Source organism: Pelophylax lessonae (genome assembly GCF_965119305.1).
Source record: "Pelophylax lessonae genome assembly, chromosome: 9".
Taxonomy (NCBI): Eukaryota; Metazoa; Chordata; class Amphibia; order Anura; family Ranidae; genus Pelophylax; species Pelophylax lessonae.
In genome coordinates, this window is record NC_138776.1 from 272865943 (window position 1) to 272887918 (window position 21976).

At 44.4% G+C, this 21976-nt stretch overlaps 4 protein-coding genes across 4 annotated transcripts in view; 3 read left to right on the forward strand and 1 right to left on the reverse strand.

Annotated features, from left to right (window-relative positions):
* LOC309562616 (uncharacterized protein) overlaps nucleotides 1-2358 on the forward strand; it is a 679009-nt gene extending 676651 nt beyond the window's left edge. Inside the window, 1 exon segment of the mRNA XM_082266869.1 lies at nucleotides 1915-2358. Within this exon segment, the coding sequence (XP_082122995.1) occupies nucleotides 1915-2302 (388 nt within the window). The 3' untranslated portion in view covers nucleotides 2303-2358.
* Nucleotides 1-11208, forward strand: part of LOC309562707 (uncharacterized protein) — a 66844-nt gene extending 55636 nt beyond the window's left edge. Inside the window, exons 4-5 of the mRNA XM_082266992.1 lie at nucleotides 8654-9885; nucleotides 11172-11208. Of these exons, the coding sequence (XP_082123118.1) occupies nucleotides 8654-9771 (1118 nt within the window). The 3' untranslated portion in view covers nucleotides 9772-9885; nucleotides 11172-11208. The remainder of the gene's footprint in view (nucleotides 1-8653; nucleotides 9886-11171) is intronic.
* On the reverse strand, nucleotides 9780-11228 carry LOC309564471 (uncharacterized protein; the record flags this gene model as incomplete). The annotated part of the gene is made up of 6 exons (XM_082269101.1): nucleotides 9780-9788; nucleotides 9866-10205; nucleotides 10289-10477; nucleotides 10646-10697; nucleotides 10782-11002; nucleotides 11044-11228. 6 exons carry the CDS (start codon nucleotides 11226-11228, stop codon nucleotides 9780-9782), a joined length of 996 nt encoding a protein of 331 aa, XP_082125227.1.
* Nucleotides 11229-20193: 8965 nt separating this feature from the next.
* LOC309564472 (uncharacterized protein) lies at nucleotides 20194-20953 on the forward strand (the record flags this gene model as incomplete). Its single annotated transcript, XM_082269102.1, has 3 exons — nucleotides 20194-20374; nucleotides 20491-20588; nucleotides 20678-20953. Exons 1-3 carry the CDS (start codon nucleotides 20290-20292, stop codon nucleotides 20951-20953), a joined length of 459 nt encoding a protein of 152 aa, XP_082125228.1. The 5' UTR covers nucleotides 20194-20289.
* Nucleotides 20954-21976: the final 1023 nt, after the last annotated feature.

Here is a 21976-nt window from a genome sequence, read left to right on the forward strand (position 1 = left end):
GGCGTAGTCAAGCTTTTTCCTGCCTAGTGTCCTACTCCTGTAGGGGGCAGTAGATCCCAATGGTTAAGAAGAATCAGGAGCTGTGTTTGCGTCAATGGACATCAGAGAAATGGATTTTACGGTAAGTCAAAAATCCAATTTTTCCCACCATTCTCTGTAAACCCGAGAGATGGTTGTGCGTGAAAATCCCATGTCACATTCAAAGTTACATCAATCCCCTTCCTTCCCCATTCTGATGCTCACTTTGAACTTCAGCAAGTCATCTTCACTACGTCTAGATGCTGAAACAAATCGAGTTGCTGCTTTTAGGCATCTAGACGTAATGAAGATAACTTGCTGAAGTTCAAACTGAGCATCGGAATGGGGAAGAAAGGGGATTGATGTAACTTTAGTTACATAGTAGGTGAGGTTGAATAAAGACAATAGTCCATCCAGTTCCCCCTGTGTAGGTGTGTGTGGGCGGAGTTCCCCCTGTGTAGGTGTGTGTGGACGGAGTTCCCCCTGTGTAGGTGTGTGTGGCTGTAATCATCTCTCATACCCCTGAATGTTCTGATCCTTGAGATGTCTAAGAGTCTTTTGAAAGCCACCATACTTCCCGCAGAAACCACCTCTTGTGGTAGAGAATTCCACAATCTTGTAGCCCTAACAGTAAAGAACCCCCCACGTTGCCTGAGGTTAAAACGCTTCTCCTCTAATCGCATTGTATGCCCTCGAGTCCTCATGCAATCCTTCCGACTGAATAGCTTTTTTTCTATGCTGAGATCACCATTGAGATATTTATAAATTGCTATCATGTCCCCTCTCAGGCGTCTCTTCTCCAGGGAGAATAAATGAAACGATTGCAGACGCTCTTCATAGTTAAGGTCCTCCAATCCCCTAATCAGTTTAGTTGCCCTTCTCTGGTCTCTCTCCAGCTCCAACACATCCCTCCTGAGGACTGGCGACCAGAACTGGACAGAATACTCCAGATGTGGTCGGACCTTTGAACGTGACATGGGATTTTCACGCACAACCATCTCTCCGATTTACAGAGAATGGTGGGAAAAAATTGAATTTTTGACTGCAAAGATCAAATGCATCTTCCTGCAAAGATCCACAGTGGGTTCTAATGTATAGATTCTCTTGCATGTTCTCCTGAAGATGGTTTTCCGAAACGCGTCGAGTCTACATGTGGAACGTGTTGGAGTCTGTACTTGTGGAGAACCTCTAAGCTAAAAATATTTTAACTCGTTTTGTAATATTCTTTAATGGAATGAAATAAAATAGTTTTTATCATACTCAGGTTTTGAATATAGTCCAGATAAAGTCTATGACTATTCATGGACTAGTCATGGACTTTATGACTAGTCATGGACTATTTACAAGGCTCTTGATTCTAATTATATATGGCCCCCATATTTCATCTGCAGATTATAATGGAGAAGATAATCGAATCAAAACAAAATCTCGGGGACTGAATTCTTATTTGTGCTCGGAGTGCGGTCAAAGTTTTAGACGGAGAGATCACCTGGAAAGTCACGTGAGACTTCACACCGGTGAGACTTTTCCCTGTGAAGAGTGCGGGAAATGTTTTGTGCAGAAGTTTAAACTCAGAGCACACCTGAGAACCCACACCGGGGAGAAGCTGCATACTTGTACAGAGTGCGGGAAAAGGTTTTCACGGAAATACAGACTCATGAGACACCTGAGAACCCACACAGAGGATGTCCTGTGTATCTGTCCAGACTGCGGCCTGAGCTTCAATCAGAAAAGCGATTTTTGGATCCATCAGAGAGTTCACATAGTCAAGAGTTCCTTGTCCTGTTCGGAGTGCGGGATCTTTTTTAATACTCAAACTGAACTTGCCATACACCAGAGAGCTCACGCCGGTAAGGAGATCTTTTCATGCTCGGAGTGCGGGTTATTGTGTGTCAGTAAATCCCGTCTGGTTATCCACCAGAGAAGCCACACCGGGGAGAAGCCCTTCTCCTGCTCCCAATGCCAGAAAGGATTCACAGTAAAGTCAGAACTTGTCATACACCAGAGAATTCACACCGGTGAGATGCCGTTTTCATGCCCAGAGTGCGGGAAAGGTTTCACACGACAAGGGAACTTAACTAGTCACATGAAAGTCCACACTGGGGAGAAGATGTTCTCCTGTCCGGAGTGCGGGAAATCTTTTAGCCGGAGAAATGAACTTGTTATGCACCTGAGCGTTCACACGGGGGATTATCGTTTTTCATGTTCAGTGTGTGGGAAAGGTTTCTCTCATAAAGAAAAATTCACTAGACACCAGAGAACCCACACGGGGGGGCGACCTTAAACTGTTCAGAGTGCGGGAAAAGTTACCTAGAAAATTAAAATCTTATAGAACACCTAAGAAGCCATACAGACAGATGACGATGCCAGGATGTGATGCCGAGTGATCCTTGGACACTACATTGGGGATGCACCAGGACACTACATTGGGGATGCACCAGGACACTTCATTGGGGATACACCAGGACACTTCAATTTAGGGATGCACCAGGACACTACATTGGGGATCCACCAGGACACTACATTGGGGATGCACCAGGACCCTACATTGGGGATACACCAGGACACTACATTGAGGATCCACCAGGACACTACATTGGGGATACACCATGACCCTACATTGGGGATGCACCAGGACACTACATTGGGGATGCACCAGGACACTACATCGGGGATGCACCAGGACACTACATTGGGGATGCACCAGGACACTACATTGGGGATGCACCAAGACACTACATCGGGGATGCACCAGGACACTACGTTGGGGATGCACCAGGACACTACATTGGGGATACACCAGGACACTACATCGGGGATGCACCAGAACACTACATTGGGGATCCTGCTCCAGTAACCTGAGCATCTCCTCTGCTCCTTTATCATGTCTCCTAGCAAGCTGAAACCCACCCAAACTCTGGTGGCTTCTTTCCACGCTTACCCAGTGGTGGCCTTCTTGGAAAAACTAACTGAATGCTGGAGAATGTCTCTGTAGACGGCTACAGGGGAAGGCGGACCATCTGGTGCTGATGTTCTAACATCCATCACTACCTACAAAGAAACACTAATGGAGAAGGTAAACTCTCTCTCCTCTGATATCCGCTTTATTAGAAAGGACCTGGAGAAAATCAGGATGCGTTTCACTTAGGCGGAAAGCCGCATCTCTCAGGTGGAAGGTATAGTTAGAAATGGTTCTACTGAACCTCAAGTAAAAGCTCCGCAAGATAAATGGGTTGACGCTGAACATAGGCTCCGCTGCAATAATCTTTGAGTGCTGACCATACCGAAAAACGGACCTGCTGAATTCACTGAGACCTTCCTAAGTAGCCTACTGGGCACTGACAGATCTTCAACTGCATTCCCTCTGCACCTCCGATCCTGGGACTCCTGAGGCCCTTCCCTGATATGATTACCAAACTGTATATACCAGGACAAGACCCTCTCCACTGCTCAGAACCCACCCAGGTCTTGTTTTTTTTTTTTTTCTGAATCTCCATTAAGGGCAGGTGTGCCTGGAGGAAGCCCAGCAAGAGCACAAGGGCACATCTGCCCTAATCTATCCGCTGCTATATGTGCTCCTTCTTAGGAGACAATGTCTAAATGAAGTGGCTTGAGTAGCCATCAACGACTATGGATCCAGACCCTTTAAGTTGAATTCCAGGAATTCATCTACTTTGTAAAAACTTCCGTTATGCCATGTGTTAAGACTAACAAGGTGCTCGTCGCCTCATAAACCTCTCTCTATTATTCAAATCTGAGAGGTTTATTGTTCTCCAGGAAAATAACTTCTGGAGCTCCCAAGATGCTCACGATGGTCTCAATTCCTTCAAGAGCAGAGTTACTGAATTTGCCATGCCCGCCCCTCCCCTTCTTATGCCCATTCACAGAAGCCTTTGTATTATGTGAACTCATTCACAAAATTCAAAGGCTGCTGTGAATGGGCAGCGGAATGAAAACCAAGCTGCTCTGTGTGCTTCTCTCCTCTCACAGCCGGAGTGTAGGCTCCGTGGGTACAATAAACTTGTCTAATATAGGTAATAGAGTTAAGTCCTGGAGGTGACATGCACCTACTGGGTGTGCCTGCACTTTTTGCAAAGACGCTGAATTCCTTAAATTCAGTTTTAATACTCACAGATCCATAACGAGGCCTAAACCAGATTCCCTGTCTTCGATTCACCCTCCCAGAGAACACAAAACTGGGGAGATGCTCCGATGTCTTCAACATTTATAATATGGACCACTATGTTGTGTTTTTCATTGTTTTCCCTTTTGTTGTAGATTGTAATTTATCACAGGTGACCTCCCCTGCGTGGGCTGTGTCAGTTGGAGTATGTAGTAACCCTATTTCTCCTAAATTCTCAATAAAAAATAAAGATTTTTAAAAATAGAAGAAGAAAAATGCTCTGAGACTGAAGGGGAATACAGGGGAGAAAAAGATCCAGACACTCAAGGGGTTAACTGAAATGTGATCTGGATTGGTAAGGTATAGAACAAGGCCGTCAAGGACTGCACTCCCTATCATCTCCACAAGGTGGCGATCTCATTTATATTTAGAGAAGCACACAGGAAGTCTCTATGATGCCTACAGACAGGAAGTGATGTCAGGTATAAATAAGAATTTCCGGGTGAGAGTTGAGCCGGGAGGAAGTAGAGAGGAGAGACGTTGCTGGAACAGACAAGGAGGTAATAGAATATTATAGAAGTAGTAATATGAGAATATAATACATCACAATACAATCATAGAAACTAATATACAAATCCGATATCTACCTCCATACACACACGTATTGATATTTATTACATAATAAATCAGATCTTATTTTGGAGCCCATCAAGACATACCCTATGTACTACGTCTGGGTTTATCATTGTTATATGAATCTACCGCCACCGAGTGCCAATTTACTGAGCATCAGGAACGTGGAAACGATATAAAGAAGACAGAATCTGGCCTACGGCGAGTTTGTCGGAACATGGAAGAAGTCACCGTGCGACATCACTACGTATGGCAGAACACATAACACAGGTCGTATATCACCGCATCACGTAGGACACATCAAATATCTGTCAAACATACTGTTAAAGCTGTACTTCTGGGTTCCCGGACATCCGGTCAGTCTTTGAGCTTGTATATCTCTGGGGATGCTGTTTTGGGTAGGATGGGGTAGCTGAGACTAGTTTGGGTTGAGATTAGTTAAGGTTGGAGGTGGTCAGGAATCCATAGGAGTTCCCCAAGGCTTTGTCCTCTACACCTCCTCCAGGGGTCAGTCAATTGGCCATGGCTTCCAATACCATCCCTAAGCTGAGGACACCTATCTCATCTCTATACTCTTCACTTCACACCCTTCATAGTCCTCAACCGTCACTAATTTACTATCTGAGATATCAGTCTGGATTTCTCACCACTTCCTCACACTCCGTCTTTCCATAATGGAGCTCGTAATATTTCTTATCAACGCAAGATAGGAATACAAAGGGTTCCTTGTAGTCCCCTGGTATTAGTATTAAAATGATTTTCAATGTGTTCCAATAAATGTTTAATTTTTATCATTTGGAATTCGGCTGTTAGTAATAATTCTTTCTCCTGATGGAGACAATGTAACAAGGGAGTAGAAAAGTTCCAGGTTTGAGGACTTCATAGGGATAACACAACCATTGTTTTACTGTGTTTTAGTCAGAATACGGACCCCACTCAGCACTCCAGGGGGTTTCTGTGCATTCTGAATCGTACCGATTCTTAGATTCTAAAGTCATATAAAATTTTCAGTTTATGACCCATCTACGAAGAGGAGTGTACAGATCACATGACCACTTCACTGATTATGGAGGAGGACCAGAGTCACAGCATGGAGAAGATACTAAACCTCACCATGGAGATCATTTACCTGCTGACTGGAGAGGTGAGGAGGATTCTGGGAGGTCACATGACATCACTCTTATCTCTATTAATAAAACACAGACCTGACCGGAGAGGTGAGGAGGATTCTGGGAGGTCACATGACATCACTCTTATCTATATTAATAAAACACAGACCTGACCGGAGAGCTGAGGGGGATTCTGGGAGGTCACATGACATCACTCTTATCTCTATTAATAAAACACAGACCTGACCGGAGAGGTGAGGAGGATTCTGGGAGGTCACATGACATCACTCTTATCTCTATTAATAATACACAGACCTGACCGGAGAGGTGAGGAGGATTCTGGGAGGTCACATGACATCACTCTTATCTCTATTAATAAAACACAGACCTGACCGGAGAGGTGAGGAGGATTCTGGGAGGTCACATGACATCACTCTTATCTCTATTAATAATACACAGACCTGACTGAAGAGGTGAGGAGGATTCTGGGATTCTAACATGATATTTCTATTGGTTCTCCAATACAGAGATTTCCTCTTCTGAAGTCAGGTGATCATATGACCATCACAGTGCCTCCATGTGACTCCCTAAAACCTGAGAGACCCAACATGCAGAAGATTCTAGAAGTCACCAAGAAGATGATGGAGCTGCTGACAGGAGAGGTGAGCGGTGCTGGGAATTCTGGGACATTATCCAGTAACAGACAAGGGATGTGTCTGGATGGTGACTGTATCATTGTGTGTGTCAGGTTCCTATAAGGTGTCAGGATGTCACTGTCTATTTCTCCATGGAGGAGTGGGAGTATTTAGAAGGACACAAGGATCTCTACAAGGACGTCATGATGGAGAATCAGCCGCCCCTCACATCACCGGGTAAGAGGAGACTTTATTGTAAAGGAGAGAGCAGTACGGAGGATCCACCTAGATCCCCCATCATCTGATAAACACATAGAAACAATGTATTCAGTCAGTGTGTGTGTTTCCTACAGATGGATCCAGTAATGGGAACCCACCAGAGAGATGTCCCCGTCCTCTGTATTCCCGGGATTCCACACAGGAAGGTCACACCATCCCTCACCATCATCAGGTAGATGAGGAACAATCACTGATAGTATCATTAGGATCTGTACATTATCTGCATTGTTAAACTCAATGTTATTTGTTTTATATATTCAGAGTGTAAATATCGGGGATGATAATATTGATGTTAAAGAAGAATATAAAGAGGAGGATGAGGTGTATGGGGTGATGGAGTTTTCCAAAGGACACAAGAATATGATGGAGCCACCTAATACCAGGGACCCACCAGAGAGATGTCCCCGTCCTCTGTATTCCCGGGATTCCACACAGGAAGGTCACACCATCCCCCACCATCATCAGGTAGAAGAGGAACAATCACTGATAGTTATGAGTTATACACAAGCTTGTTTGTTACATTGAATGTCTTATTGTATGTTTAGAGTGGGAACCTCGAGTATAATACTATTATTGTTAAAGAAGAGTATGAAGAGGAGGATGAGGAATATGGAGTGATGCAGTTTTCAGAAGGACACAAGGATCTCTACAAGGATGCCATGTTGGAGAATCAGCCGCCCCTCACATCACCGGGTAAGAAAGTAAATATATTTCACTTTCATACTTTGTCTATCTTTGTTATTTCAGGACGATGTGTCCTCTATTAGGCTGAATAATTTCTAATTGTATTTTTAGTAGTTGTAGTGTGTCAATCTGGCCCTTTGGATTGGAAGTGTTGAGGAGGAGATACTGTACACCATATGAAAGGTCCATCTCCATTCCTCAATATAACGTCATGTTCCCAACAAATGAGGAGGAGATACTGTACACCATATGAAAGGTCCATCTCCATTCCTCAATATAACGTCATGTTCCCAACAAATTAGGAGGACGTACTGTATACACCATATGAAAGGTCCATCTCCATTCCTCAATATAACGTCATGTCCCCAACAAATGAGGAGGAGATACTGTACACCATATGAAAGGTCCATCTCCATTCCTCAATATAACGTCATGTTCCCAACAAATGAGGAGGAGATACTGTACACCATATGAAAGGTCCATCTCCATTCCTCAATATAACGTCATGTTCCCAACAAATTAGGAGGACGTACTGTATACACCATATGAAAGGTCCATCTCCATTCCTCCAATATAACGTCATGTCCCCAACAAATGAGGAGGAGATACTGTACACCATATGAAAGGTCCTTCTCCATTCCTCAATATAACGTCATGTTCCCAACAAATGAGGAGGAGATACTGTACACCATATGAAAGGTCCATCTCCATTCCTCAATATAACGTCATGTTCCCAACAAATGAGGAGGAGATACTGTACACCATATGAAAGGTCCATCTCCATTCCTCAATATAACGTCATGTTCCCTACAAATGAGGAGGAGATACTGTACACCATATGAAAGGTCCATCTCCATTCCTCAATATAACGTCATGTTCCCAACAAATGAGGAGGAGATACTGTACACCATATGAAAGGTCCATCTCCATTCCTCAATATAACGTCATGTTCCCTACAAATGAGGAGGAGATACTGTACACCATATGAAAGGTCCATCTCCATTCCTCAATATAACGTCATGTTCCCAACAAATGAGGAGGAGATACTGTATACCATATGAAAGGTCCTTCTCCATTCCTCAGATTTATTTTACTCCATTCACTACTAGACTAACATACAACTTGAACAATGAAAATTCTTTTGATGGTGATAACACTTCTCTTTCTAACAGATGGATGTGACGTTGGGAGATCCTCAGAAGGACTCCATATTTTATCTACAGATCATGAAGAAGAAGATAAAGGAGTCACAGCACATTCTCCAGAAGAAAGACGTTATTTCTGCTCGGAGTGCGGTCAAAGGTTTGCGCAGAAAGAGCATCTGCAAAGACACGTGAGAGCTCACACGGCTGAGACCTTTCCATGTGAAGAGTGCGGGAAATGCTTTCTGCAGAAAGAAAGGCTTATGTCACACCTGAAAACCCACACATGGGAAAGGCTGCACACATGTAAAGAGTGCGGGAAAGGTTTCATACAGAAAGGGGCACTCACCAAACACCTGAGAACCCACACAGGAGAGAAGCCGTATTCCTGTTCAGACTGCGGCAAACGCTTCATCCAGAGAGGCAATCTTACTGTACACCAGAGAATTCACACCGGTGAGAAGCCGTTCTCATGTTCCCAATGCCTGAAATCATTCATTATAAAGTCAGATCTTATCATTCACCAGAGAAGTCACACCGGCGAGAAGCCGTTCTCATGCCCAGAGTGCGAAAAATGTTTCTCACTAAAAAAGCGATTAAATAGCCACATGAGAACGCACACCGGCGAAAAGCCGTTCCCCTGTCCAGAGTGCGGGAAATCTTTCAGTCAGAAAAATGAACTTGCAATACACCTGAGCAGTCACACAGGTCAATATCCTTTTTCATGTTCAGAGTGCGGGAAAGGTTTCACTGAGAAAGGAAAACTTCGCATACACCAGAGAATCCACACGGGGGAGCGGCCTTTTTCGTGTTCAGAGTGCGGGAAAAGTTTCACGCAGAAGGGAAAACTTCATAGACACCAGAGAATTCACACGGGTGAGCGGCCTTACATCTGTTCAGAGTGCGGAAAAAGCTACCTACAGAATACGCATCTTCTTGAACACCTCAGAACCCACACAGGGGAACGACCGTTTCCTTGTTCAGAATGCGGGAAATGTTTCATACGAAAAAATGAACTTGTTATACACTGGAGCAGTCACACTAGGGAGCGTCCATTTTCATGTCCAGAGTGCGGGAAGTGTTACAAGAGTAGAAAAAACCTCCATGCACACCGGAAAAGGCACGCAGGCAAGCATTCTCTTTCCTGACCAGAGTGCTAGAAACGCTTCTTGACAAATGAGACAATTGTTTCATACCGAAAGGAGACCTTGTGAACCTGAGAAGCCACGTATGTGAGCATACTTTTTCATGTTCCCATGTGAGTGAGCACCCTCTACCATGTTTCCACCTAAGAAGCCACCTGCGTGTGCTCCTTTTACCATGTTTCCATCTAAGAAGCCACCTGAGTGTGCTCCCTTTACCATGGTTCCATCTAAGAAGCCACCTGAGTGTGCTCCCTTTACCATGTTTCCATCTAAGAAGCCACCTGAGTGTGCTCCCTTTACCATGTTTCCAGCTAAGAAGCCACCTAAGTGAGTGCCCTCTACCATGTTTTAACCTAAGAAGCCACCCAAGGGAACTCCCTCTACCATGTTTCCATCTAAGAAGCCACCTGAGTGAACTCCCTCTACCATGTTTCCATCTAAGCAGCCACCCCAGTTAACTCCCCCTACCATGTTTCCATCTAAGAAGCCACCGAGTGACCTCCCTATACCATGTTTCCACCTAAGAAGCCACCTGAGTGACCTCCCTCTACCATGTTTCCACCTAAGAAGCCACCTGAGTGACCTCCCTCTACCATGTTTCCACCTAAGAAGCCACCTAAGTGAACTCACCCTACCATATTTCCATCTAAGAAGCCACCCCAGTGAACTCCCTCTACCATGTTCCCATCTAAGAAGCCACCCGAGTGACCTCCCTATACCATGTTTCACCTAAGAAGCCACCTGAATGAACTCGCCCTACCATGTTTCCATCTAAGCAGCCACCCCAGTGAACTCCCCCTACCATGTTTCCATCTAAGAAGCCACCCGAGTGAATCACCCTCTACCATGTTTCCATCTAAGAAGCCACCCCAGTGACCTCCCTCTACCATGTTTCCATCTAAGAAGCCACCCGAGTGAACTCCCTCTACCTTGTTTTCATCTAAGAAGCCACCCGAGTGAACTCCCTCTACCATGTTCCCATCTAAGAAGCCACCCCAGTGACCTCCCTATACCATGTTTCCATCTAAGAAGCCACCCCAGTGAACTCGCCCTACCATGTTTCCATCTAAGAAGCCACCTGAGTGACCTCCCTTTACCATGTTTCCATCTAAGAAGCCACCCCAGTGAACTCCCTCTACCATGTTTCCATCTAAGAAGCCACCTAAGTGAACCCCCTCTACCATGTTTCCATCTAAGAAGCCACCCCAGTGAACTCCCTCTACCATGTTTCCATCTAAGAAGCCACCTGAGTGAATTCCCCTACCATGTTTCCACCTAGGACTCCACTGATGTGTGCACCTTCTACCATGTTTCTGCCTAAGAAGCCACCCAAGTGAACTCCCTCTACCATGTTTCCACCTAGGGCGCCACTCATGTGCACCCTCTACCATATTTCCACCTAGGAAGTCACCAGGGTAAGCTCCCTCTACCATGTTTCCACTAATGAATCCACCAAGCATGTTTCAGCCAATAATTGTTGTGACACAAATGAATGGATCCACCCCAACAGACTCTGGGGACAAACACAACCAGATCTCCCATTTACTGGCCAGGTTCCTGCCTACCTAGGATCTTTTCCTACCACCCATGTTGATGTCTTCTCATTGCTCCTTTTTTCCGTAAAGAAGAAGAAGGAAGAGGACCCACCCTGAATGAACTAGGAATCTAGAAAAACAATATTTAAAGACGAAATAGCCTCCTCTATGCCCAGTTATTACACTGCTTATTTTATTTGTAACAATGCAGGGCCTCTTTATGGGGAGAGAACAAAAAAACAAAATACTATTTATGTATAAAGATACTTTTTTATGGCTCTCAGGCTGGTGTACTTGGTGTACTTGGTGTACTTTTATTTGCTACTTCCTGAAACACATTCCTGATGACGTGTGTTACCCCAGGGGTTAGACCCACCAACGTACTCTCCGTTCCCATTTAAACGCTGCCTCAGGGTCCTCTCCTCTCAATGGTATCTTCCTATCCTGTCCAATGGGCAGGATAAGAGCTAGAGGTGTGATTAGTCCTTTCTAGATAAAGGATGAAACATTCCATACACCATAGGAGTCATCTCTAGATAAGGATGATACATTCCATACACCGTAGGAGTCATCTCTAGATAAGGATATGTTCCATACATCGTAGAAGTCATCTCTAGATAAGGATGATACATTCCATACACCGTAGGAGTCATCTCTAGATAAGGATATGTTCCATACATCGTAGGAGTCATCTCTAGATAAGGATATGTTCCATACACCGTAGGAGTCCTCTCTAGATAAGGAGGATACATTCTATACACCGTAAGAGTTATCTGATACATTCCATACACCGTAGGAGTCATCTCTAGATAAGGATGATACGTTCCATACACCGTAGGACTCATCTCTAGATAAGGATGATACGTTCCATACACCGTAGGACTCATCTCTAGATAAGGATGATACGTTCCATACACCGTAGGACTCATCTCTAGATAAGGATGATACGTTCCATACACCGTAGGAGTCATCTCTAGATAAGGATGATATGTTCCATACACCGTAGGAGTCATCTCTAGATAAGGATGATACATTCCATACATCGTAGGAGTCATCTCTAGATAAGGATGATATGTTCCATACATCGTAGGAGTCACCTCTAGATAAGGATGATACGTTCCATACACCGTAGGAGTCATCTCTAGATAAGGATATGTTCCATACACTGTAGGAGTCATCTCTAGATAAGGATATGTTCCATACACCGTAGGAGTCATCTCTAGATAAGGATGATACATTCCATACACCGTAGGACTCATCTCTAGATAAGGATGATACATTCCATACATCGTAGGAGTCGTCTCTAGTAAGGGATGATACATTCCATACACCTTTGGAGTCATCTTTAGATAAGGATGATACATTCCATACATCATAGGAGTTATCTCTAAATAAGGATGATACATTCTATACATCGTAGGAGTCATCTCTAGATAAGGATATGTTCCATACACCGTAGGAGTCATCTCTAGATAAGGATATGTTCCTTACACCGTAGGAGTCCTCTCTAGATAAGGATATGTTCCATACACCGTAGGAGTCCTCTCTAGATAAGGATATGTTCCATACACCGTAGGAGTCATCTCTAGATAAGGATGATACATTCCATACACCGTAGGAGTCATCTCTAGATAAGGATGTTATGTTCCATACACCATAGGAGTCATCTCTAGATAAGGAGGATACATTCCATACACCGTAGGAGTCATCTCTAGATAAGAATGATACATTCCATACACCGTAGGAGTTATCTCTAGATAAGGATGATACATTCCATACACCGTAGGAGTCATCTCTAGATAAGGATGATACATTCCATACACCGTAGGAGTTATCTCTAGATAAGGATGATACATTCCATACACCGTAGGAGTCATCTCTAGATAAGGATGATACATTCCATACACCGTAGGACTCATCTCTAGATGAGGATGATACATTCCATACACCGTAGGAGTCATCTCTAGATAAGGATGATATGTTCCATACACCGTAGGAGTCATCTCTAGATAAGGATATGTTCCATACACCGTAGGAGTCATCTCTAGATAAGGATGTTATGTTCCATACACCGTAGGAGTCATCTCTAGATAAGGATGATACATTCCATACACCGTAGGAGTCATCTCTAGATAAGGATGATACATTCCATACATCGTAGGAGTCATCTCTAGTAAGGGATGATACATTCCATACACCATAGGAGTTATCTCTAGATAAGGATGATACATTGCATACATCGTAGGAGTCATCTCTAGTAAGGGATGATACATTCCATACACCATAGGAGTTATCTCTAGATAAGGATGATACATTGCATACATCGTAGGAGTCATCTCTAGTAAGGGATGATACATTCCATACACTGTTGGAGTCATCTCTAGATAAGGAGGATACATTCCATACACCGTAGGAGTCATCTCTAGATAAGGATGATACATTCCATACATCGTAGGACTCATCTCTAGATAAGGATGATATATTCCATACACCGCAGGACTCATCTCTAGATAAGGATGATACATTCCATACACAATAGGAGTTATCTCTAGTAAAGGATGATACATTCCATACACTGTAGGACTCATCTCTAGATAAGGATATGTTCCATACACTGTAGGAGTCATCTTTAGATAAGGAGGATACATTCCATACACCATAGGAGTTATCTCTAGATAAGGATGATACATTCCATACACCATAGGAGTTATCTCTAGATAAGGATGATACATTCCATACACCATAGGAGTTATCTCTAGATAAGGATGATACATTGCATACATCGTAGGAGTCATCTCTAGTAAGGGATGATACATTCCATACACTGTAGGACTCATCTCTAGATAAGGATGATATGTTCCATACACTGTAGGAGTCATCTTTAGATAAGGATGATACATTCCATACACTGTTGGAGTCATCTCTAGATAAGGAGGATACATTCCATACACCGTAGGAGTCATCTCTAGATAAGGATGATACATTCCATACATCGTAGGACTCATCTCTAGATAAGGAGGATACATTCCATACACCGCAGGACTCATCTCTAGATAAGGATGATACATTCCATACACCATAGGAGTTATCTCTAGTAAAGGATGATACATTCCATACACTGTAGGACTCATCTCTAGATAAGGATATGTTCCATACACTGTAGGAGTCATCTTTAGATAAGGAGGATACATTCCATACACCATAGGAGTTATCTCTAGATAAGGATGATACATTCCATACACCATAGGAGTTATCTCTAGATAAGGATGATACATTCCATACACCATAGGAGTTATCTCTAGATAAGGATGATACATTCTGTACACTGAATTATCTTCAGGGAGGGATGATACCGTTCAGGCCTTCCTGGCTTTCCTACTGGTCGTTTGCCCTGTAACTGCACCTTGAGACTTCCTGGCTTGCCAACAGCAACAGACATACTGTAGACTTTCACTCCATCCATCTTAGTTGTCCTAGGAAGATAGGATTGGGGGTAAAGCATTTCCCTTGCACAGTTGTATCTTCTAGTATCTTTAACCTCATCCATGGGCTGATGCAGATTTGGCAGGCCAGGCAGCCAGATATGTAACGGCTTCTTCAGCTCCTCTCAGATCAGGAATTTGTGGCTTTGACCTTTAAGCCTGGACCTTTAATGGACTAAGCAGGACTCTTCTTCAACTTCCTTCCCCAGCAGAGAAGCCTGAGAAGCATGAACTGGACCTCACTGAAGCTATGCCCTCCCCAGGTAGTAGGTGTAGGGCCCTTTGGGGTAGGGGGCTAAGGCAAATGGCCCTCCCCAAACAGGATATTGCCCAAAATCTGGAGGTAAATAAAAGAACCAGAACATTCGCTCAGTGGAAGAGTGGATTTGATAGAGGATTCCCTACCTAGGACATTACTCGTAATCTAATCAAAGTAGTTGAGATCAGAGGAACTACTGCAACCAGCGTATAACCATGTATACCATAAGTATTTAGATGTACACCAGTATGGTAATAATACAAGCTTTATATAAGATGAGATTAATAACAGTACATGCATCCAATTTACAAACAGGTCCTATCAGCAAAGGGCCCAATGGGAGTCCTGGTGTAATTCTGCACATATACCCAGATATATATAGTTATTAACAGGGATTCCTCCAGATGAATGTTGCAGCAAAATCCAGTTTCAGGAGCCCCTGGGGTGATGTGGCATATGTCCTTGTGCCAGGGACCTAAATGCAAGATCAGCGGCCACAAGGGGGATCCTCTGACTGTTGTCCAATCAGCCTGAAATGGAACTTCTCACCGACAGGAACTGTGGTGTGGCACTGGAATTTAGAGTCCACTTTACTACTCTTTAGACCCTCCCTAGTAGTTTAGATTAGTCTCTTCTGGCCTGGGTAAAAATACAACAGCAGAAAGGACACGTAGCTCAGTTCTCCCTCTCAACTCTACTTCCTGGAAACTCCCCTTTATAAAGATATAAAAGTCCTCCTATCTGGGGTCAGCAGGAGCAGAAGATGGAGATACAGTGTTAGGGAGGCTGTCAGTGACTCTAAAGGGTACCCCCAGTCTGGGTGGGGGTTGTCCTGCCTTGAGCTGGGGCTTGGGTGCTGGAAGGATTCTGCCAAACATATGGGAGGAGGTCTTTCTGGAGGCACAGGAACAAGAGAGGATGGAGTGAGTATATCAATACTGTTGAGGACTAACAAAGGGGGAAGACTGCCACATGTAGCCAGTCTCCCTTGAAGACAGAGGTTGCTGTTTAAGTCTTCAGTCCTTTCCCTGAGAGATCTCCTGAGAGTCACTTGGATGAGCTGGTGAAGAGTCAGCCCGGTGGACTGGTAAAGAGTAAGTCGGGTGGGCTGGTAAAGAGTCAATCAGGTGGGCTGGTGAAGAGTTAGTCAAGTGGACTGGTATAGAGTGAGTTGGGTGGGCTGGTGAAGAGTAAGCTGGGTGGGCTGGTGAAGAGTTTGTCAGGTGGGCTGGAGAAGACTTATTCAGTTGGCCTGGTGTAGAGAGGCAGCTAAAACACGTGGGAGGACATCTTTCTGGAGGCACAGGAACAAGAGAGGACAGAGTGAGTAGATCAATACTGTTGAGGACTAACAAAGGGAAGAGACTACCACATGTAGCCAGTCTCCCTTGAAGACAGCGGTGATGCTTAAGTCTTCAGTCCTTTCCCTGAGAGATTTCCTGAGAGTCACCTGGGTGGGCTGGTTAAGAGTCAGCCCGGTGGGCTGATAAAGAGTCAGTCGGGTGGGCTGGTAAAGAGTCAATCGGATGGGCTGGTGAAGAGTTAGTCAAGTGGACTGGTATAGAGTCAGCCAGGTGGGCAGGTGAAGTGTAAGCCGGGTGGGTTGGTGAAAAGTTAGTCAGGCAGGCTAGTGAAGAGTCAGTCCGGTTGGGCTGGTCAAGAGTTAGTTTGGTGGACTGGTGAACAGTCAGCTGGGTGGGCTGGAGAAGAGTGAACTTGGTAGGCTGGTGAAGAATTAGTCGGGTGGACTGGTGAAGAGTCAGCCGGGTAGGCTGGTGAAGAATCAGTCGGGTAGACTGGTGAAGAGTCAGCCGGGTGGGCTAGTGAAGAGTTAGTCATGCGGGCTGGTGAAGAGTCAGCTGGGTGGACTGGTGAAGAGTCAACCCGGTAGGCTAGTGAAAAGTTAGCTGGGTGGACTGGTGAAGAGTCAGCCAGGTAGGCTGGTGAAGAGTTAGCCATGCTGGCTGGTGAAGAGTCAGTCGGGTGGGCTAGGGAAGAGTCAGCCGGGTAGACTGGTGAAGAGTTAGTCATATGGGCTGGTGAAGAGTCAGTCGGGTGAACTGGCGAAGAGTCAGCCGGGTGGGCTGGTGAAGAGTCAGCCGGGTGGGCTGGTGAAGAGTCAGCCGGGTAGGCTGGTGAAGAGTTAGTCATGCAGGCTGGTGAAGAGTTAGTCATGCAGGCTGGTGAAGAGTCAGTCGGGTGGGCTGGGGAAGAGTCAGCCGGGTAGGCTGGTGAAGAGTTAGGCATGCAGGCTGGTGAAGAGTCAGTCAGATAGGCTGGTGAAGAGATAGTGGGGTGGACTGTCGAAGAGTTATTCGGGTGGGCTGTTGAAGAGTTAGTTAGGTGGACTAGTCAAGAGTCAGTCAGGTGGGCTGGTGAAGAGTTAGGTGGACTGGTGAAGAGTCAGTCAGGTGGGCTGGTAAAAACTTATTCGGGTGGACTGGTGTAGAGAGGCAGCCAGGAGAGCTGGAGAAATAGGCAGGTGCAGTCAGATGGGCTGGCATTGCCTGAAGACGTGGTGCTGGGATCAGTGGCCACAAAGGAGAAGTTACCATGCTGTTTCATTACATCTGCGCTACACTTAGGGGCTCTGAGTTCCTGCCTGTAATGGGCTGTTGCTGATCTGAGGAGCCTGTCAGATCCCTCCAGAGTGATTCAGCCGGAGCAGCAAGAGTGTGCAGGAGGAAAGTGAAGTGGAGACTGTATATAGATGTACATAGGAAGTTGTCCCTGAAGATTGCTCAAGTCAACTGGGCTTCCCATAACCTCCCATCCCTATCCAAGTTGTTAACCCTCAATAAATAGCAAAAACAAAGCCATTGACTGTTCTCTGACTCTGTGTGCCTGTGAAGATTTGATGTGCCTGGCTGTACAAGGGTGGGGATCCCTTTCATCTGCAGCTCCTGCGTGGGGTGTATTGGGTGTAAACATTGCATTGGGAGAAATTACAAGAAAATACATTTTTTTTATTTTTTTACTATTTATTATCAATACATTTCAAGGAGATCAAAAATATATTTATTCAAATTTTCTAAGAAATTAAAGCTCTATCTCTACACAACCTTAAAGAGGAAGTAAACCCTCCTCTGCAAGTTGTACCTATAGGTAAGCCTATGATAAGGCTTACCTATAGGTACTGTAAATATCTCCTAAACTTGTACCGTTTAGGAGATATTTACCTTACATGCAGCCAGTGACGTCACTGGCGCATGCCCTCTGAAGGAACGGCCGCTGGTGCCGTTCCTTCAGAGCCCCGTGCCGTGACCGTTGCATACTAGCTCATTATGTGTTTCTCTTTCAGGGTGAAAAAAAATAAATCGGGTTTACAACCTCTTTAAGTAGATAATGTGCAAAACCGAGACATCTTTGGAACAAGAAAAATAATTCTCTGAGACATAAGATGATTTAGGGGGAAAAAGGCTCCGGGACACAGGGAGTTAACTGAAAGGTGGTCCAGATCTGTAATAACACCAATAACAGATCGGCAAGGACGACTAAGAACTGATCGCGACGACTGCAGTCCCTATAATCTCCACAAGGTGGGGATCTTACTTATACTAAGTGGAACGCACACAGGAAGTCTCTATGACACCTACAGACAGGAAGTGATATCAGGTATAAATAAGTTCTGGGTGAAAGGCAAGTTGGGAGGAAGTAGAGAGGAGACGTAGCTGTGAAAGTCGAGGAGGTGGTAAGATATAGATTTGCTAATCTTTAGGTCACCCTCTTGCTCTATTCTCCACCCTCTAAAGCCTCGTACACACGATCTGATTATTTGACGATCTTTCGTCCGGTTTTTGTTTCATGCTATTCTCATTTCGAAAGTGAAGGGGCTACTTTCATACGAAAATTCCCTTAGGACAGAATTCAACTCCAGAAGCGATGTCATGTGTTGAATTGTTTTGTATGTGTTCTTTTGTTTCTGAGCATGCCTAGTCTTGCTCTTATGATTTTTTTTTCGGACGAAAACTGTACAAATTAAACGAAAATTGGACATTGTGTTCACGTACGATAAAAATTTTATAGCCTGCACATCCAGTTTTTGTCATCCGAAAATTCGTAATCGGCAGTCGAAAGCACTATACTAACGATCTGAAAATTGGCGTATCGTTGGTCCGGCAAAATTTTACTTCTGATTTTCGTATCGTGTGTACGGGCCTTAACTCACATCTTCTATCTTTTCCTCTTTACTGTTATCTTCCGCCAACTTTCTATTAAATGCTCTGGTCATCCTATACTTAGAAAGATCTCACTGAACACCACCGGTCCGAACGACCTAAGACCCATCTCCTTGCTCTCGTTTTCCCCTGAACTCCTAGAACACGTAGACTAGCGCCGTCTGACCCACCATCTCACTGATAACAATCTTCTCCACCCCTTACCATCTGGATTATACTTGCAAAACCTCACAGAAACTGCCCTCCTAAAACTCACTAACGACTTACTAACTGCACAAGCCAATGGCTGCCATGCTGTACTCAGACTATTAGACCTTTTTTGCCGCCTTAGACATACTTTACCACCTGCTTCCCCTAGGAAAACTTCACTCCGTCCAAGACTCTGACCTGGTTCTCCTCCTACTTATCCAAGGGCTCCTCCAGCGTCACATACAAATCTGGCTCCTCCTCTCCTTTATCCTCTTCCCTTAGAGGTCCCCCAAAACTCTGTCCTACGGTTCATTCTATTCTCTACATCTTCTCCTGATATCAGCTACAGTGCCTTGCAAAAGTATTCGGCCCCCTTGAACTTTGCAACCTTTTGCCACATTTCAGGCTTCAAACATAAAGATATAAAACTGTAATTTTTTGTGAAGAATCAACAACAAGTGGGACACAATCATGAAGTGAAACAAAATTTATTTTATATTTTAAATTTTGTTAACAAATAAAAAACACAAATTGGGCGTGCAAAATTATTCAGCCCCTTTACTTTCAGTGCAGCAAACTCTCTCCAGAGGTTCAGTGAGGATCTCTGAATGATCCAATGTTGACCTAAATGACTAATGATGATAAATAGAATCCACCTGTGTGTAATCAAGTCTCCGTATAAATGCACCTGCACTGTGATAGTCTCAGAGGTCCGTTTAAACACAGACAGCATCATGAAGAACCAGGAACACACCAGGCAGGTGTCCCAATTCTGGGACATTATCCAGTAACAGACAAGGGATGTGTCTGGATGGTGACTGTATCATTGTGTGTGTCAGGTTCCTATAAGGTGTCAGGATGTCACTGTCTATTTCTCCATGGAGGAGTGGGAGTATTTAGAAGGACACAAGGATCTCTACAAGGACGTCATGATGGAGAATCAGCCGTCCCTCACATCACCGGGTAAGAGGAGACTTTATTGTAAAGGAGAGAGCAGTACGGAGGATCCACCTAGATCCCCCATCATCTGATAAACACATAGAAACAATGTATTCAGTCAGTGTGTGTGTTTCCTACAGATGGATCCAGTAATGGGAACCCACCAGAGAGATGTCCCCGTCCTCTGTATTCCCGGGATTCCACACAGGAAGGTCACACCATCCCTCACCATCATCAGGTAGATGAGGAACAATCACTGATAGTATCATTAGGATCTGTACATTATCTGCATTGTTACCATTGATGTTATTTTTATTATATATTCAGAGTGGAAACCTGAGAGATTCTAAAGTGGAGGTTAAAGAAGAGATAAAAGAGGAGGATGATGAGGATGGGGTGATGGAGGAAATACAGAACAATCTGTACCAGGACACCATGTTGGAGTCATCCAGCTACAGAAACCCACCAGAGAGATGTCCCCGTCCTCTGTATTCCCGGGACTCCACACAGGAAGGTCACACCATCCCTCAATGTTATAAGGTTGGTTGGACGGAGAACCTAGAACACGGACTCATGGAGACGATGTGTGGATTTCTTATGTGATGACACAATAATAAAGATTATATTTTACAGGTCATATTCTTTCTCATTTTCTTGGTTTAGAGTGGAGATCCAATCGATATAGAATTTGAAGTTAAATCAGAAGAAGAAGAGGATCTCTACAAGGACGTCATGATGGAGAATCAGCCGCCCCTCACATCACCGGGTAAGAGGAGACTTTATTGTAAAGGAGAGAGCAGTACAGAGGCTCCACCTAGATTACCCATCCAACAAATGAGGAGGAGATACTGTACACCATATGAAAGGTCCATCTCCATTGCTCCAATATAACGTCATGTTCCAACAAATGAGGAGGAGATACTGTACACCATATGAAAGGTCCATCTCCATTCCTCAATATAACGTCATGTCCCCTATAAATGAGGAGGAGATACTGTACACCATATGAAAGGTCCATCTCCATTCCTCAATATAACGTCATGTCCCCTATAAATGAGGAGGAGATACTGTACACCATATGAAAGGTCCATCTCCATTCCTCAATATAACGTCATGTCCCCAACAAATGAGGAGGAGATACTGTACACCATATGAAAGGTCCATCTCCATTCCCCCAATATAACGTCATGTCCCCTATAAATGAGGAGGAGATACTGTACACCATATGAAAGGTCCATCTCCATTCCTCAATATAACGTCATGTCCCCTATAAATGAGGAGGAGATACTGTACACCATATGAAAGGTCCATCTCCATTCCTCAATATAACGTCATGTCCCCAACAAATGAGGAGGAGATACTGTACACCATATGAAAGGTCCATCTCCATTCCTCAATATAACGTCATGTCCCCTATAAATGAGGAGGAGATACTGTACACCATATGAAAGGTCCATCTCCATTCCCCCAATATAACGTCATGTCCCCTATAAATGAGGAGGAGATACTGTACACCAGTGGTCTCTAACCTGCGGCCCTTTGCTGGCCTTTATCCAGCCCTTGAGGAATTATTTCTCCTCTTAATACCAAAGATGGGACATTGTTTGCTCCCACTGGGACAGTCTT